Source organism: Dipodomys merriami, unplaced genomic scaffold (genome assembly GCF_024711535.1).
Source record: "Dipodomys merriami isolate MVZ:Mamm:240054 unplaced genomic scaffold, mDipMer1.0.p SCAF_319, whole genome shotgun sequence".
Lineage (NCBI taxonomy): Eukaryota > Metazoa > Chordata > Mammalia > Rodentia > Heteromyidae > Dipodomys > Dipodomys merriami.
In genome coordinates this window covers 681,310-701,506 of record NW_027204704.1, presented here as the reverse complement: position 1 = coordinate 701,506, position 20,197 = coordinate 681,310, and the positions used below count along the sequence as shown (strand labels likewise).

Here is a 20,197-nt window from a genome sequence, read left to right as displayed (position 1 = left end):
TTGAACCCTGGGCCTGGGCGCTGTCCCACAGGTCTTAAGATCAAGGCTAGCATTCTACCACTTGAGCCACAGCGCCATTTCCCACTTTTTATTTTTTTTTTGCTTCTGTGGTGCAGAGGAATCGAACCCAGGGCCTTAGGCATGCAAGGCAAGTGATCTACCACGGAGCCACCTTCCCAGCCCCCACAACAATTTTTTAAAAATGCAAAAACAACAGAAACATACAATAAGTTCTCCCATGAATGTAGGTAGCATTTGGAGCCCAGTGGGTGAGCACACACAGTAAAGGAGGTGAATATGGTTTAAAAAAATGTGTGTGTGTGTGTGTGTGTGTTTGTGTGGTGTTTATCAATGAAACTTGCTGACATTGGGTTTTTTGTTTTCATTTGCTCATTTGTGTTGTTGTTTGACATTCCTGGGGCTTGAACTCATGGTGTGGGAACTGTTCCTGAATTTCATTATGCTGAAGCCTACCACTCTACCACTTGAGCTACAGTACCAGTGCTTCTAAGGGTGTTTGGTAGTTTTTGTTGTTTGTTAGGTATTGAAATATCAAACTTAGTGCTCCATGCATGCTAGGCAAGCACTTTATCACTAAGCCACATTGCCAGCCCCATCCACACTGTTTTAAGAAGGGAGGCAGGGCTGGGAGTGTGGCTCAGTGGTACAGTGCTTGCCTTGTATACATGAGGCACTGGGTTCCACTCCTCAGCACCACATCAGCAGAAAATTCATTGTGACTTATCACCAATTAAATACCAGAAATCTAGAAGTGACATTCTGGCTGGAAGTGGTAGCATGCCAGCCTTTAGTGAAAAGCCTAGGGAATATGCCAGGCTCTCCCTGAGTTTAAACCCCACAGCTAACAATTAAAAGAAAAAAGAAACAATTAGGAACAAACAAAAACCTAAACACTTGCTCATTGCCTCCTTTGTTCTTCTATTTTTCCTTGTTCTTGTATCTGTATACTTCATATCATTCCATTTTCTACTTTCTTCCTTTCACTTTGGGGGATTGAACCTTGGGACTTGCACATGGAAAGTGGATACTACATACCAACCTATTCTTTCTTCTTTTAACATAAAAAGTCAGCTTATAGGACAGACAAGGTAGCAAAATGGTACAGGGCTTGCATTGCATGAATGAGGAGCTGGGTTCTATTCCTCAGTTCCACATGCACAGAAAAACCTGGCAGTGGTGCTGTGGCTCAAGTGGTAGAATGCTACACTTTAGCAAAAGCAGCTCAGGGACAGCACCTGGCCTCTGAGGTCAAGCCTAAGGACCAGCAAAAGAAAACATCTGCTCATTTAGTCAATGCTTCCCCTGCAATTTAAAAGACAAACTTACAAGTGACTTTAGTTCCCTTTCAATACTACTATCCTCTTTTCCAGTGAGTGCAGGGGCCGCACACAGAAGAGACTCTCTACCTCTGCTGTCACTTGTAAACTACTGTTGTACAACAGTAAGCAGGAACACATACATTTCTGTTCGTGTTATTTTGAACACCATGGGCTTTGTCAAGGTAGGTAAAAATAAGTAAAGGAAACCTTTCCTTTTCATTTATTGGTTGTGATTGTAATGGATCTATCTTGCTGAGGACTTAAATCTCACACTCCTGTCATTTGAGTTCTCTCTGAACTACGTTTCAATTTGTTTTCTTCTTAGGACACACGCACACACACACACACACACACACACACACACACACACACACACACACACACACACACACACACACACACACACACACACACACACACACACAAATATCCTGAAGAATTTTAACTAGTTCATCAGACAATAGTTTTATTACCAATTCTTCTTGTCAACATCAATTGTATCATCTACACAAGACAAGACAATTACATTAGGCCACTGGCTTAACTTGACTAACAGGTCCCTGTGTCAACAGTCAGCCCTCCTGAAACCTGGGCACACCATGTCCCATGCTAGATTTGCCATGTGGTACTGGTGGTGTACTGATGGGTAGCACAGGCCCTGATCTGGGCTCCTTACTCCTGTCCCAAGGGTCTGCCAGGCTTGCATATTTCATGAAGACTTTGGCACTGTGCTCCTCTCCTGGGCTGGCTCCTCACCAATCTTTTCTTTCCTGTACCTTCCATTTTGAGTTCTGGCCTAGACTATGAGCCCAGCCAACTTCCAACACACCTGATGAAGTCTCCACATCAAACTTTTGGTAACAAACATTTAAGTTAGAATGCACATATAAAGATTTGGCTTGGGTTTGCTCAGACCCCATGGACAAGTGAAGAAATGATGGTTAGCTGTGGATGCCCCAGGTAGTGATCTTCTCAAAGTACTGACAACTCTATAACAGGGACTTCATACAAGGATGTTTCTGATCAAGAAACCTGAACAAAAAAATATTTAAAAGATCTTCACAATTCATTGAGGAAACAGAAAAGAGAGGTTAGGGTAACATGTTTCTCAAAGGAGCAAGAAAAATATACACCTAATACTATGCTAATTATGGGAGGAAAACAGTGGCATCTATCTTGGCTCTAGAAATTCTAAATTTAGGTCAACCTTTGTGTTTCTGTAAAAGAAGACAGTACACTTGTTGGAAGCCACATTATGGAAGATGGAATACTGCAGTGTTTATTACACAGCTAGCAGTCTGCATGCAGCCTGTTGTAAAAATGACTTGTAGTCCACAAATAGACAGCTTGGAAACAGGACAGAAAGGAAAAAAAAAGAAGTAAAACAACACCAAGAAACCAATCAGCACAAAAAGAGTGCTGAATTGCCACACTATGATGACCAGAGACAAGCCAGAAGACAGGACACAGGACATGATCACAGAGACATGTACCATAGCAGCTAGTGCCACTGCTGGTCCAGCCTAAATAGGGCCTAAGCAGGAGGCAGGGCTACAGGAAATTCCCAGTCACTGGACTAAGAGATTGAGTAACATATCAACCAAATTCTCACCCCTGCTTCCAGGGAACCAGCCACACCTATCAGTTGGGTGGCAAGTGATGAAGGAGGTATTCCTTGCCCCTGCATGAAGACAAGATGCCAGACCCCACCATCCACCATGTGTCCAATAGGGCACCAGCCAAACCTGACCTCCTTACTTAATATGATTGAAATATTAAGTCAATTTATAAAATGTTACAGCTTCCTTATAATTTTGTAAACAGTTCAAGAATTACCTTTTGTAAAAGCCATTTTTCTTGAGCCCCATCTCTGAAACAATAATTCTCACATTCACCAAAAATTAAACATTCTTCTTTTGAATAGTTTATTTCTTCCTTCTTCCTCATTCCTTCCCTTCCTCTTTCCCTCTCTCCCATCACTCCTTCCTGCCTTCCTTCCTTCCTTCTTTCTTTCCTTCTTTCTGTCCTTCCTTCTTTCCTTCCTTCCTCTCAGGGCCTAGAAGTGATGCTGTAACTCAAGTGGCAGATGGTTTTATTTTTTTGTTAACTTCAATTTTTGTGAGAAGTTGATCAATATCTTTGTGTGCTCAATTATTTCCCCTAATATCGTATCCACTTTGGCCCTCTATGAGATAACACAGGTGCGACACATCATCCACACTGGTGTTTTGTAATAGCTTGCTCAGCAGAACAACTAAATAGTCTAAGAGTGAATCAATCACAAGTTGCTCATCACCAATGATTAACTAAAGAAAAGAGCAAGCACTGAAGACACTTTGGGGTTCTCCCGCAAGGCACAATGCAGATTCTAGTCTTTATTAATCTATCATATTTTTAAATATATATTTTATTTTAAACATACTGTACAGATTGGTTATACCATTATGAGTTAGGTCATGAATACATTTCCTTTTGAGCATTGTTACATCTCTGAGAAAGACTTTACTACTATGTATGTACTGCAACAAGGACTAATGTCTTCCTTTAGATTTTTCATTCAAAAACTGAACTGGAATAAGTAAGTCATTTGTACTATAACGCATGGATCACACATACAGAGGAAGACTTAAGGGAGCAGTAGAAATATGGTTGTTCTCATGTTCTTGCCTCCAATCATAACAGTATTTACTTATCTATTGTTCCCATAAGCATGTTGGAGATGATCTGAATCCAGTCCCAAAGGGCTAGAGCTCATATTTCTAAGAAGAGTTTATCAAATAACCTTGACACGCCATTCCTTAGTATAAAAGACACAAGTGAATTATTTCAATTTCTTAATTCCTTGTCGAGACAGGTTGTTTCTACATGCTTTGGATAATATTGAAGGACACCATCCACACTCAACATAATGACAAATGTTGGTTCAAAGAGAGCTGAAGAATGAAGAATGGTTTCCCATCACCCATAACTTACCTCTGCCATGAAGAATTTCTCTGTATAATTTACAGAGGTTTTCTGACAAAGATTTTCCTACATTGGGTTTCTTTCCTGGGTGAATATTTTAATAATTGCTGAAGGTTGGCTTCTGGTTGAAAGACTTCCTCTCATGTTTATATTTACAGAAATTCTGTCATGTGTCCAGGTCTCTGATACCGGTACAGATTAGACTTCTGGCAAAATGTTTTCTATACTCATAATTTCTCTCCTGTGTATGATCTCACATATGCTGAGGACTCAGTTCTGATTGAAAGTCATTTCACATATGTTCTATGCATTACTTCCTTTTCTCCTATGTGAGTCATTTCTCTCATGAAAACTGAGATATTCCTTTCAGGTCAAAGACCTTCCACATTTGTAATATTTTTAAGATTTCTCTGCTGTGTGTGATATGAACTTGGATCTATGAATACTTAGTATAGGACTTTCCACATTTGATATATTTGTATTTTCTCATCTGTGTCTGTCCTCTGATGCAAACTGAGTTAGGAAATTTTCTTGAAAACCTTTCCATTTTTTCCTACATATTTTTTCTCTTCTCTTTGTGTGTGAGAGTATGTGTCTGTATTTCTGTGTGTTTTGGGTGTTCTGTGATGCACTCTGAGCTGTGTCTTGTAGTTGGAGGACTCCACATCTGCTATATCATAAGGTCTCTATCCTGTATTGGTTCTGTATTGCAATTTCAATTTTCTTACAGATCAAAGACTTTCCCCATTTGGAACAATCCTAAGTTATTTCATTTGTGTTAATCAACTTCTGTGTGTTAAACTGTGAACTCCAGGTCTTTCCACACTGGTTGCATTCATAAGGTTTCTCTCCTTGTGTTCTGTGATGGACGTTATGGTTTGCCTTCCAGATGAAAGAATTTCCATGCCTACTACATACATAACATTTCTCTCTGGTGGGTTTTTTTCTGATGGACAGAAAGGTGTATGTTCTGGGTGAAAGAATTTCCACATAGGTTACATTCATAAAATTTCTCTCCTGTGTGTGCTCTCTGGTGGACAGTAAGGTGTAGCTTCTAGCTGAAAATCTTTCCACACATATGACATTCATAAGGTTTCTTTCATGTGTGTTTTCTGATGGACAGTGAAGTTTTACTTCCAGGTGAAAGCCTTTCCACACATGTTACATTAATAAGGTTTCTCTCTTGTGTGTGTTGTCTGGTGGCAAGTAAGGTATGACTTCTTGGTGAAAGACTTTCCATACGTGTTACATACATAAGGTTTCTCTCCTGTGTGTGTGTTCTCTGGTGGCGAGTAAGATTTGATTTCTGGATGAAACACTTTCCACACAGGTTACATTCATAAGGTCTCTCTCCTGTGTGTGTTCTCTGGTGGCTAGTAAGATATACCTTGCAGGTGAAAGACTTTCCACAAATGTTACATTCAAAAGGTTTCTCTTTTCTGTGTGTTCTCTGGTGGACAGTAAGGTATGCCATCCTGGCGAAAGACTTTCCACAAATGTTACATTCATAAGGTTTCTCTCCTTTGTGTGTTCTCTGGTGGCTAGTAAGATATCCCTTGCAGGAGAAAGACATTCCACAAATGTTACATTCAAAAGGTTTCTCTTTTGTGTGTGTACTCAGGTGAACAATAAGCTTTGATTTCTGGTTGAAATACTTTCCACACACGTTACATTCAAAAGGTTTCTTTCCTGTGTGTGTTATCTGATGGACAGTGAGTTTTGACTTCCAGGAGAAGGACTTTCCACATAAGTTACATTCATGAATTTTCTTTCCAGTGTGTGTTCTCTGGTGTCTAGTAAGATATGCCTTGCAGGTGAAAGACTTTCCACACACGTTACATTCAAAAGGTTTCTTTCCTGTGTGTGTTATCTGATGGACAGTGAGGGTTGACTTCCAGGTAAAGGACTTTCCACACAAGTTACATTCATAAATTTTCTCTCCTGTGTGTGTTCTCTGGTGGACAGTAACCTTTGATTTCTGGGTGAAACACTTTCCACACAGGTTACATTCATAAGGTCTCTCTCCTGTGTGTGTTCTGTGGTGGACAGTAAGCTTTGATTTCTTGGTGAAAGACTTTCCACACATGTTACATTCATAAGGTTTTTCTCTAGTATGTGTTCTCTGGTGGACAGTAAGATATGCCATCCTGGCGAAAGAATTTCCACACACATTACATTCATAAGGTTTCTTTCCTGTGTGTGTTATCTGATGGACAGTGAGAGTTGACTTCCAGGAGAAGGACTTTCCACATAAGTTACATTCATAAATTTTCTTTCCAGTGTGTGTTCTCTGATGTCTAGTAAGATATGCCTTGCAGATGAAAGATTTTCCACAAATGTTGCATTGAAAAGGTTTCTCTTTTGTGTGTGTTCTCTGGTGGACAGTAAGATTTGATTTCTTGGTAAAAGACTTTCGACACACGTTACATTCATAAGGTTTCTCTCTTGTGTGTGTTCTCTGAGGGACCACAGGGTGTGTCTTCTCAGTGAAAGACTTTTCACATTGTTTATATTCTTCAACTACAGAAGACACATGAGGACTATAGGCAGCACACATCTTACCAGGTTCACTGAAAACACCCATGTTCTGACATCCAGTGACCTTTTCTATCCTCATCCCTAAGGAGTTCCCATTATTCTTAATCAGTTCTGACTTCTGTGTGGAGCTCAAATGAAAACTTTTTATAAGTCTCACTTTTTCCTCCCCTGGGTTACTATTCATGACTGCCACTTCAGAGCGATATTTATTGTGACTTTCCTGACAGGTGCTAATCACATCCTCCATTACTGGGACATCTAAAATGCATAATAGAAAAATAGACAAAAACATAAATGAGACCCACAAATTCCTTACGATAACGATATTTCCTCACATTCTGTTACTAGATTTTCAAATATCAAAGCATTGCTTTATGCAGAATATATACTTTTCTCTGCAATGTAGTAATTAAGAAAGTAGTACTGACATTTTACAATGCAAAATAATGTTTTTCTGTATTTCAGATTATTATATGTTGTCCCAGGAAATATTTCCTGAAATTATTCATCTCCATACTCTTAATGCTTCCATTCTGAATTGCCCTCTATGCCCAGCACCACTGATAAGAAATTGTCCCCATCAGAGGATAGCAGCCCTAGCATACTCCTATTTTCCTCCTACCTGCATAATACTAGTTTAAAAGAAAATGAGGTCTCCTTTCTACATTTCTTATTCTCTTTTTCTCTTTATGAATGACTTCTCTACAGAAAAAGGGAATTGCTAACACTACCTACACTGGCACACCAAATTCAGTGTGTCTCCACATGAATTCTGGATTGACAATTCCTTGAGACAAAGGATCACCTAGTTCTCTGCCACACATGACTCAGGGGCATTAGGAATAATACTGCTCTGTACCGCTGAATATAAACAGACCCACTGGGCTCTGGATCCATCATCACCATTCAAGATGCTTTAACTCACCTGTAAAATTCTTGTCTGAGCCTTCTCTTATCCATGGTTCTGCACCTTGCTCCAGCTTCACAATCAACTCAGGTTTAGGAACACAGTGCCCTGTGAATAAGAAATAGTGGAGAACAATTGCTCTTGCTGGGTCATCATTAATGTAAGGTCACAGACATCCTGTTCACAAGGTTGCTCCTAAATCTGGTTTCTCAATTGTTTTTGTGGGGTCCGTCGAGTTGTGGGGCCTGAACTCTGGGCCTGGGAGCTGTCTCTCAGCTCTTAAGCACAAGGCTAGCACTCTATCACTTGAGCCACAACACCAATTCTAGCTTTATTTCCCTGCTTATGTGGTGCTGAGATATCGAACACAGAGCCTCAAGCATGCAAGGCAATCACTCTACCCCTGAGCCATCTTCCCAGCCCATGGTTTCTTTATTCTTAATAACTCCATGGTGGAGTTTCCCCCAGCTTTGAGTTTATTGTGTCCATTGTGTGGCTTGAACTCAGCTCTTTTGCTCAAAGCTAGCATTCTACTAGTTTGAGTCTTGCCTACGATTCTAGTTTTTGAATGGTTAATTGGAGATAAGAGTTTCATGGTCACTTTTCCACAGTTGCTGGCTTCAAACCAAAATCTTCAGATTTCAGCCTCCAGAGTATCTAGAATTCCAATCTTGATGCACTAAACTCTGTGTCAAGTTTGGCTTACAAATACACACATTCACCTACTGATTTCCAGATCATACTGTCACTAGTAATGTATATTCTATCTAGACTGTAGATCCACCTATGATAATTACCCCAAGTCTGGGAAGTCAGTTTCCTATTATTGGATCATACTTTGGAACTTTTATACAACTATTGATTAGAAATGTTAAAGATTGAGAATAAAATTAGCTCTTGAGTTACATATAATGAAGTTGAAGTTTCCCTTACAAAGAAATGACACTTCATATGGACTGGAATCTTTTTTAGTTTTTTTGTTTGTTTGTTTGTTTGTTTGTTTTAGAAAATGATATGGTTCAAAGGCTTATAACTTTAATCCTTCATTGATGAGGTGAGATCAGAAGTGGCAGGCTTGAAACCAACCTGAGCATGGAAACCCAGAATATACTCCCCAAAAAAAGCCAAAATGGAGTTGTGGTTCATGCAGTAGTGCGAAAGGCAAACAACACCAAGCACCTCGACCTGAATTTCACTGGCTTTTATACTAGCAGTTTTTTACCTGGGAATGGACTGGAATCTTATACATAGATAACATAAACAGTCAAATGTCTACTAAAATAAAAGCACTTGATCTTCCAAATAAAAGTGACCTTTGCTCACCCAAGGACATGAGGTTGCTATAGGTCTCCAGCATCACATCTCTGTGAAGGGTCCGCTGACCAGGATCCAGATCCTGCCACTCCTTCCATGTGAAGTACACAGCCACATCTTCAAATGAGATCAGCTTCTGTAATGGCACATTTCCATCAAGAAATTAGGCCTGGGTCATGAGAATTCCAAACTGGAATTTCATTATGCTGCAGGTATGCTTTTGTCTTACATAAAATGTTTGCACCTTGCTGTGTTATCTATTCACTGGGAGAATTAAATAGCAAATTAGAAATATTGGACAATATATAAACCTGGTCATTAAAACACACAGATTTGCAGGGCACTGGTGGCTTATCCTCCTAGTTATTCAGGAGGCTGAGGTCTGAGGATCAAGGTTCAAGGCCAGCCCAGGCAGGAAAGTCCATGAGACACTTATCTCCAATAAACCACCAGAAAACTGAAAGTAGCACTGTGACTCAAGTGGTAGAGCACTCACTTTGCCCTGAAGAGCTGAGGGATAAAAACCAGGCCCAGAATTCAAGCCCCAAGACCAATAAAAAATTACAGTTTCCCTAATGCATGCAAACACATTTCTGCTGCTAGCAATAGAGACAAGGTAAAAACTCTAAGGAGACAATAATCTGGTATGACAACAATAAGTCTAAGGAGGTGTCTGAAAAATTATATTATCATTTTTTGATAAAATTTTAGTACATATAAGGGTAACAATGAATTAAACAAATATTTTTTCTGCATTTACATATACTGCTTCACCCTAAATCCTATTTAGACTTTCTATTAACAGGTACTCTCATCAGCAACCAGAACACATTCAGGATATGACATGGATTACAGAACATAGAACATTACTAAACCTATGAGAAGCAGTGTCCACATAAATATTAAAAAATACTAACAATACTCCAGAAAGTAGCTAATGATTTATTTTTCCCATATAAGATTTAATTGAGTTCACACATAAAAATATCCTAGGTTAACCATGTTTGGTTTAAATACTAAATATTGAAAAGTGGTCACAGATACCCTGATATTTACATCCTATGTAAAAAAGAACTGCTACCATGAGGTTTTGTAAACTTTGCCTACATTCTACAATACAAAATATATGTGGGAGGGGAATAAAGTATTCTTTAAAATATTTTCATATTAATAGGCTTCATGGAAGGTGGAGGAAAATGTATAGAAGCTCAAGGAATACTCAATATGACAAAAATGATGAATATGCACAAATGCTCCAATGTGTCACATATTTCTGAGTCATTTCTCCAGTAGATCCCTAAGGATATATTTCTACTTGTGTTAGTTAATAGCAAAATTCCTCAGAGATCCAAATCAATTCCTGAGAAATCATCCGTGAGATTTTGCAACAAGTGATATTTCTAATAAAGAACACCTTGTCACTGTATTTTTTTAAATCAAAACCAGTTCCTATCCTATACTGGCAGTGAATTAAAATATTCAAAAGTAGTGGGAAGGAAAGACAAAACAGAATACCACATCAAATGAAGTTAGTCCAAAAATAACAGAATCAGGAGAAAACTGATTTTCTTGTAGTTTATAAGCTGGGCGAAGGAAATACTTTTCTGTGGGGAACTCTGAGGTTGAGCCAAGGGGGAAAAGGTTTGAGAGGTTGGAATTCGAGCCTGACCGCAATGAGAACACTGAGAGCTGGCCACAGAAGGGTTAAAAGAGAATTCTGGAGAGGGTTAAGAGACTGGAGGGCAGGCCTTTTCCTTACTGTTGGAAAGATAACATCTGAAACTGAGCTGCTGTTCACCTTCAAGGGTAGCTAAGGTGAACTTCATGTCTGCATTTTCTCTGGGCACCACTCTTTTGTCTCAGGAGAATAAGGAAACATGTTTTCCTCACAACCTGTTGTGGCTCTGATTGTACTATTAATATAGATACTTCATTTTTGCAGGTTATCAATGGTAATCTTCCCTGTGTGCACTCAAGGAACTATGCTTGATTGCTGGCAGCAAGGGACCAAGTGCCAGAGAGCCTTCTGAACCCTGGTTTTCCCTAAGTCTATCTGTTTATGTTTTTGTGATTTTCTAAGTTTGTTTCTGGAATCCTGTAGAACTCTCTAGGCAACAATTTTCCTATATAATGGGTAAGAAAAATGTCAAACCTAAGAGCCATGTCAGCAAAGTAAAACTGATCACTAAGAAAAACTAGCTCCCAGATAGATCATTTGAAGAAAAGAAAAAACTGAGAGACATATGGAGGAAAGAGAAAATGAGAAAAGTAAGAAAAAATGATAGAAAGATAGATACAAAGAGAGAGAAAGAGAAAAATAACCAACACTAGTGAGTAGAAAATCAAAAATAGACAGATAAAATAGAGGAAAGAAATTTTGTGAGGATACTTTAGAAAACAAACAGGAATTTGTAGAAAGACCATAAAGTTTAGCAACAAATATAGCCTAAGTTTCAAGTAAGACCAAGACCATGAAGTCGTCCAAGTACTATATATGGAGAGTAATTTAAGTACATATAGGTTAATCATTCCTTAAGAACACATGAAGGTATGTATGACCACACTATTTCAGCAATTCCAGGAAAATTTCATTGAAATAGTTTAATGTTGCTCATGAGGATGTGATCTGTTTACAAGCTATCCTTCACCTTCCATAAGAAGTAACCTGCTGGGTGTCATTACATCACATAACAGATTTGATTACATTTTATGACAACATGAAACCTAGACATTCTGAAGCCAATCTGCATTCAACTTAGAAAGAATACAACCATTTAATCTGCTAAACCTACAAAAAATCTTAATCTGATAATCTATAAGCCATATGAATATGTTCCTGGGGCTGAATCTGTGTGTTTGGACTTGTTTTAAATTCTTGAACATCTTTAGGTTCATATAATGGAATAAAACCAAATGAGAAATAAAAAAAACAACTCACCAGAGATCCATTCATTCTGTCTTGCTGCTGACAATGAGCAGAAGATTCTGGAAGCACGGCTGGGATACAAGACAAATGATGTATTCAGAAATGAATCTGTGAGACTTTCAGCCCAGAATTTCCCCTTGCAACATAATGGGCTGAAAAACGGCAAAGACTTCTTATAAGTGAAGAATCTTTACTGTCTCGGGCAGAGCATTAAAGTCTCCAATAAATACAAATCCAGTCCATTTCCTGGTAGATAGATATTATTAAACCAATTAATTTCTATGTTTATGTACATACTACATATAAAACTGAATGTTCCTACAAAAAATATTGACTAACTGAAAGCAAAAACATATCACATTGCCACTAAAAGTAATTATTACTGAATATACTTCAGGATGTATGAACTGCTTTTTTAATGCAAAGGTATCCTAGGAATCCAATGGAATTTGTTTTCTACCTCATTCATTTACATATATAAACATCATGGAAAGCATGTATGATGTAACTCAGTAGTTTTCACCCAAAGTTACAGAGGAAACTATGTACAGAATATATTTCTTGTGCTATACTATTTCAATAAAGGTTGTCAAATGGCACATTTCACTGTATCATTGCAAACATATGCAATGATTTGCAATTTGCCATGTAACATGCTTTGGCCAAAGGAACATGAGTAAGGATGAGGTAAACCCAGGTTTGAGAAGTCCCTAATGTTCATTTCCCTAAACAGTCTTGGAAAGAACCTTGACTATCCTAAAGATACAACATAAAATACTCCATATAGGAGTGACACACCTGAAGATAAGCAACACCTACAAAGCATACAACCTTGAGTAAGACATATTACCTCAAGTTTTCTTCTGTGATTTTTCATTTAAGGCCAAATGTCCCCGACCAACACTTTCTGAACTAGGAGGCACAGCCAACACATTAGAGCTAGCATTTACAAATCCATAGATGGGACATTTAAGATAAGTTTCAATGAATACATACTAAAAATTATAGTGGTAACACAGGCTGAATAAATTAGAAAGAAGAGGATTAGGGATTACTATATGAATAGATATTTTCAGTCATAACAATTACCCCACCTCCCCAAACCACAGTCTCAGGTACCTTCTGATAACTAGCCTCTGGGTTATTCCTCAAGCCAGCTCATCACGACTCCTAGAAATCAGCTTAAATCTTGCAACAACACAAAGTGATTGAGAGTGATGTAGGAAAGAGTACCACGTGAATCTGGTGCTTAGGGAAGTAGCAAAAATTTTTGCATAAGGCAAGGGAAGCTAGCAACATCTTCCCCTTCCTGTGCTTTTCTGCTTCTTCCCTTTTGGGCTTCTCAGAATTGAAAAGGTCTGTCCATTTAGGATGGAGATTCTTATTCATAGGGTGCTCTGCTTCAAACATTGCTAGGCTTCATTCCTAAAAATACAGGACCAGCACTCACTACTCCAATATCCCATGTACAACTGTCTCTCGAAACAGGATGGTGAACAAACATCTGTGAAGTTAAGCCAGGAGATTAAAACCTCAAGCCAAAAAGATTAAAATATCTCTAGGAGAAACAACACAGAAGCCCTAAATACAACTTCCATGTAAGAGGACTCAAGGCAGGCACACACCTCACAATTTCACTAGAATTCTTCCTGTACTCCTCTTCCACCTGGGCAAAGCAAATAAAGTCACATGCATTAATAGAAGAATCCCTTGGTCTTGGAGTACAAATGCACAGCTCTTGGGCTCTCCTTGTCTGCAGAATCACCAAGCTTGCTCTCAGACATTTGGGAACCAGGTTCTTGCAGCTCAGAGCCCAGAAGCTAATGGCAGCACAAACTCCTGAACCTCAAGCAAATTATCAATCCCAGACTGGAGAAAAGCGTGCAGGGGAAAGCGGGTGCTTTAGCTCAAGTGTAAAGCTCTCCTATCGAGCTGACGAGCTCACGAACATTGCTTGAAGGCCCAGAGTTCAAGCCCCACCAACGACCAAAAAAAACAGAACCAGAAAAAGAAACCCATGGAGGACAGACTCCAGCAGCAATCCCACAGTTCCTACCTGACATCAGTTCCAAAGCCTGAGATTCCTTCAAGTTACAGCTCCCAAGCTCCACTGCACAGAGCTGGTTGCCTGCCTCCTGGCTCCCACCTATGGAAGGCCAAACTTTACTTCAGGGCACTTCCAGCAGCAAGGCAAAGGAAAAGAACCCAGAAGGGGCAGACTTAAAACGCCCAAGGTTGGCGGGGAGACGCATGCGCAAAAGGATCTCTGCGCCACTTCCGCCCTCCAAAAACAAAAACAACTCAGGACTTTCAAACCAAAAGCCTTCCAGCGAGACTACAATTCCCATAATGCTGGGCGCCACCTTGCTTCACCTCTGCTGAGAAGAGTGCTTGAATGCATTGGGACTTTTCTCTCCCTGCTGTGGGAGCTTAGGTGAGTTTCTTCTTCAAAACCACTGTTTCCTTCGTGAAATATTGTAAGACCAACCAGAAAATGGATATACATGGGGAGAATTAGATGCATTGACTTTTTGGTACTTAGTTCTAATAATGAAATTGAGGTTATGAGACTGTTTCTCATACCTTTCTTTTTGTTCTATGCCTGTGTTCTGCTGAGTGTAAATTATATCTCTGTTTTGCTTTACATTGTTTAATACCTCCCCTCTCATCTTACAAACGTACTCATAGACACTGAACTTATAACCGGTCATTTTCCATTAGTGTAATTTACACACTGGCATAGAATAAGAAGATGGTTATGTGGATATGCATCATAATCCTTGTGTTGATTTAAATTTTGCAAAATGAAACAATTTTTCCAGAAAATCCCCAACTCTATCTATTAAATGAAAATGAGTTTTTAGCTGTTTCTGAATTTTGCTTTTCATTTAAGGGTTTTATGTTTTTTCTTTTTCTGTTCATCCTGAGGCTTCAACTCAGAGCTTGGTCACTGTCTGAGCATTTGCTGTGCTCTACTTGGATTTCCTTTAATAATTTCTTCAGGTAACTAGTGAAAAGTTTCCTCACAGGGATTCTTAAGAGCATGGCACATTTCCCTGATTTTCCTACAAAGAGAGTGGTTTGGGCCTCAGAATGAATGCAGGTGAGTAGAAGAGTGAAGTTTAGGCTAGGCTATGTTGATGTGAATCTTAATCATTTACAAACCAGTCTGCTTTTGTCTTCTCATTTTGCATGTGAAAATCTCTTTAGAATTCTTACCTCTTCTCTGATCCTAAAACTTCCTCTCAGTAGCTTTAGGCTACATATCTAGGGGACCTCTGACTTGTCTTCTCAGACCTTATCCATTAAGCTGTGGAATAAATCTTTGCCTTCTGCCACAGTCGTACAGAGCACAAGTAAGACTTATGTGGGCCAATGGGATAATAATTAAGGAGACAGAGAGATGGCTGATGGCACAATTCTGCTATATTTCTCAAATGCTTGTGTAATATTGGTCTACGCCCACTGTGCCAAAAAGTGCAAACAGCACACACCTTTCCTCATTCTACTTCAATCTATCTTTTCCACCAAAGCCTCCCTTCACTTAAAGCCCCAGGCCAAACAGCTACAACACACACTTCCTCAAACCAAGAAAGGGCAAGGACTTCCAACCCTGAGGGTGGGAGTCAATGGCCCTGAAGCCTTTGTTCACAGTTTGCCTGCTCCTGGCAGGCACCCCAGGGTCTGCAACAGTCTCCCTCTCTCATATTCAGAGATCCTATACTTGTCTCTTAAATATTTATTGTGACTTTTGGTGATCCTTTACATACAATATAATTGAGATGGTTTGGATTGGAAAGTTTCATGCCTGGTTTTAGGTCTCCAGTGTATAGGTTTTCTTTATCTCCTTTTTGGACCTGAATTATTCCTCATGGAAATGGAAATCAAAGGGCATATTTGGATTTATAGACTTCAACTTAAAAGCACCTCTAATATTATAAAAAAAATTTAATTTCATTCAAAAAAAGTAAATTCCTGAGAGGCAAAAAGAAAAGGATCACAAAGAATTGGAGTACTTCCAAGACTACATATGAAGTGTGGTTTTCATTGTTCAAGCCTTATTTCTGATGCATTTACTTATATTTTTATCCTTTTTTGGGGGGTCGTTCATGGCACTTGTACTCTGAAATTGGGCACCATCTCTGAGCTGAAGTACTCTACCATGTGAGCCACAACACACTTCTGGATTTCTAGTGGTCACTGGAGATAAGTGTCTCACACATGTTGGTGGCCAGGCTGACTTTGAACTGGGATCCTCAGGTTTCAGCCTATTGAACAGCAAGGATTACAGACATGAGGAACCAGCACCCAGCTTGCATTTCTTGTGTTTTATGTCCCAACCCTGGGGCTTGAACTCAGTGCATGGACACTGTCACTGAACTTCTTTTGCTCAAGACTAGCATCCTACTACTTGAGCCACAATTCCACATATTGTGTTCCTGTGTATGTGGTAGTGAGGACTTGAACCAGGGATGCTAGGTAAGCATACTACCACTGCTGGGGGCCAGCCACAACACCAGCAGTGCTCCAGAAGAACAAGGGGATGATAATGGAAGAGACAGAGACCAGGGCAATGATGAATCTCTCTTTATTTCTGCAATATACTTAGCTATAGACACTTTCTATATCTGTCCAGTTCTTGCATCACATTGTTCTAGGACTCAATGTGGCAACAACTGCAGATCATGTGCATCCTTCCTCATTCTAGTTCAACCTTTGTCCACCAAACTCCTACAGGTAAGGCCCCAGGTCCAGAAGCTAAAAGGAACACTCCCTCCTATGAAAATGGCAAGTACTTACAGCCCTGAAGGTTGCAGTCCATGGTTGTGGAGCTTTTGCTCACACCTTGACAGTCCTTGCACCTCTGAGTCTGCAACAAGTCCTCCTTTTTATTTTGTAAATTGAGCAAGTGTCTATCAGCTTGAGCCTAGAAAATGCAGCAGATCATACATCTCAATAAGAATGGAAGAAAAAGGAATACCAAAACAAGAACAGGAAAATGCCTAAGAAATGGAAAAAGGAGTGCTATTTCCCAGGTTGAATGCCTGCAGATAATGGAGAACTGATGCAGCTAAGTCTGCAGGGTGTGCTACCTATAGGGTGGAGTGACCAATATCAGATTTCTGACCCTGTAGCTGCCTAATGTCTAACCTTAACTTATCAAAGGAGGGCTGGGAAGGTGGCTCAGTGTGGCTCAGTGGTAGAACCCTTGCCTTGCATGCATGAGGTCCTGAGTTCGATTCCTCGGCACCACATAAGCAAAAAGAAAAAAGCAAGAATGGCACTGTCGTTCAAGTGGTAGCCCGCTAGCCTTGCAGTGCCCAGGCCCAGAGTTCAGGCCCTATGACCAGATCCTCCCCCCCAAAATATTATCAAAGGTCCGGATTCCTCAAATATGTCACTTGATATTGGCCCATATCATACTGAGGGATAACACAGACGTACTAACCATTCGCATGTCACATCATTTTTAACTGGGTCTTTAGCACATCTACTTGATTATCAATATACATCATTGCTGTTTCCAAATCATAAAACATATCACAATCTTATCCAAGCCCACCTGCATCCCAGGGCACCAGAAACAGGTTCACAGCAGAAGCAGTAGCACTAGCAAGAACATTTAGGGTAGCAAAAATGCTGGCAACCAATATTCCAGAAAATCTGCAGCAATGGCTAAGAGCCTATAAACCTCAATAGAAAACAGAGACCCAAATTTATCATACCATAATGGTTATATCAACTGAACAAGCAACATAAGTTAAGGTGATTGCATAGTAATCTCAGAGTATTTATGCAGTTAGTGAGAACACAATTGCTCCTGCTAGAGGCATCAAAAACTATCCCAGCCTTGAAAACCATACCTAGCTTTACTATCAGCATGTATGGATACATAACACAACATTGCACAGTAACTGATACAAAACCATGAAACAGGACACGTCTCTGATACAGAGGTATGGGATAGAGAGAGGCATTAGTCCAAAGGCCTCAGCAGCAGCCAGTTGCAGATGTCAGGGTGAGCTTGTCAAAACATGCTGACAAACATGGGGGCCAGCAAGGTACCACTGATCACGTCACTCCTTGAGCCCAGTTATGCAGTGCATACTGGGAGACTTCCACCAGTACAACAGTAGACAAGATGTGAAATCCACAGGCTCTCCATAATCCACATGCCCTACATGGGGGTGGATCATCACAACCACAGGAATCTCCAGGCCTAGTGGAACCCATGAGGGGTGCACCACATCTCCTGCTGAAGGAATTCTAGAAGTGTTATGCATGAGCTCCATGTTTTCCATTCGTTCACCTTTTCCTCCAGAGAACGTCAGAACCATAATCTATCCCTGAATACCGTACTATACTTGTACCTTCTACCTCAGCATCTGGAACAGTCAATCATTGAGATGAATGAAGGAAGAGGATATAATATTTGTATAACAAATAATGAGACTTTCTCTGTGAACATTGAACAATTCAAAAATAATGTAGGAAGTAAATTCTATTTCTACTAGTACAATGAACATAATACTTCGAAATGAATGTTTGAAAAATGTACCCTTGAACAATGAAAACTATGTGACACAGCTAGTCTAGGAAGCACCCATTTATACCGGATCCTTATCTCCTTGCCTCTCAGAAACTTACTTTTAACTTTTACAGAAAGAAAGAATTATTTTTCCTTCATATTTTATAGTTGCTCCAAAGTTGATGTCTATACATCCAAATGTGCCTCATGATCTCCATTTTCATGAGGAATAGCTCAGGTCCACTAAAAGAGGCATGGAGAACCTATGCACTGGAGGACTGAATATCAGCCATGAATATTTCCTACACAATCCTTCCCAATCATGATGTGGGGAAAGGATCATCAACAGTCACAACAAATACTTAAGAGAAAAGCTTGGGATGTCTGATATGAGGGACAGACGCAAAAGGTTTATTCCACAGTGTAATGGATACAGTTGGGAAAACAAGTCTGAGGACCCGCAGGTGGCAGAAACTTCTAGGATCAGAGAACAGTTAGAAAATCAAAACAACAGGATATGCAAAACAGAAAACTAAAAATAGACTGGTTTGGATCAAGTTATCAAGCTTCACATGAACATAGACCTACCCTGAACTCTATCTCCACCCACATTCACCCTGATCACCCTAGACAACCATTTTTGAAAGAGTCTTGGAGGAGGAGTACCATTTTCTAAGAAACCCCTGGGAGGAAACTTTTCACTAGTTTCCTGAAGCAATTAAGAAAAGAAAGGCAAGTAGAGCACAGCAAATGCTCACAGACAGTGCCCATGCTCTGAGTTCAAGCCACAGGACCAAAGACAAAAGGAGGGAAAAAATATTAAAGGAAAGGCAAATTTCATATGCAAATAACCAAAAACTCCTTAAAATTTCATACAGGGAATTTGGGAGTTTCTGGAAAAATAATGGGTAGAGTTTGACCAATCTATTTAATTCTAAGATTATAAAGTATGTCTACCTTAAAATTCTGCTATTTTATTCATATATATATGTATGTATATGTATATATTTAATGTACATATATGTTAGAGAAGGGGAAAATGATCCCAGAATCAATCAGCTAGGTGTATGTAAATACCTGATCTTGTGGCTTGAACTCTGGGCCTGAGCACTATCCGTGAGCTGTTCAACTCAAGGTGAGCTCTACACCACCTGAACCACAAGGCCACTTCCGTATTTTTGGTGGTTAATTGGAGAGAAAGCTCATGAATGTTCTTGCCCAAGTTGGCTTTGGACCAGCATCCTCAGATCTCAGCATCCTTAGTACATAGGATTACAGGCATGAGCCACTGGCACCCAGCTGCAAATATCTTTTTAAAGTGAGAGGGGAGATATTCAAATTTTTAAGGCAAAACAGTGACCTAATTTATATTCAGAGGAACATACTTTTGAACAAAAACAAAATCAATAACCATGGAGTCTCATAACCTCAATTACATTAATAAAACTAAGAATTAAAAAGCCAAATTATCTAATGATCCTAATACATTTCTTTTTTTTGGTTGATCTCACAATGTTTCAGGAGGTAAACTGATTTTTCAAGAAGAAACTCACCTTAGTTCCTGCAGCTGGGAGAGAAAGGTCCCCATGCATCCATGCACACTTAGGACCAAGTGTCTGGTGCCAGTCCAAACGCTGTAACAAGCCCACTTCCTCTAGTTGAATGCATTGTGTTATGGG

The 20,197-nt window shown here is 39.6% G+C and overlaps 1 protein-coding gene across 1 annotated transcript in view; it reads right to left on the bottom strand.

Moving 5' to 3' along the window:
* LOC138841395 (zinc finger protein 182-like) overlaps positions 1-20,197 on the bottom strand; it is a 146,993-nt gene that overhangs the window by 62,477 nt on the left and 64,319 nt on the right. Inside the window, exons 4-7 of the mRNA XM_070042064.1 lie at positions 14,046-14,135; positions 12,002-12,060; positions 9,073-9,199; positions 6,396-7,100 (exon numbers count right to left, since the gene is read on the bottom strand). Coding sequence (XP_069898165.1) covers positions 6,396-7,100; positions 9,073-9,199; positions 12,002-12,060; positions 14,046-14,135 — 981 coding nt within the window. The remainder of the gene's footprint in view (positions 1-6,395; positions 7,101-9,072; positions 9,200-12,001; positions 12,061-14,045; positions 14,136-20,197) is intronic.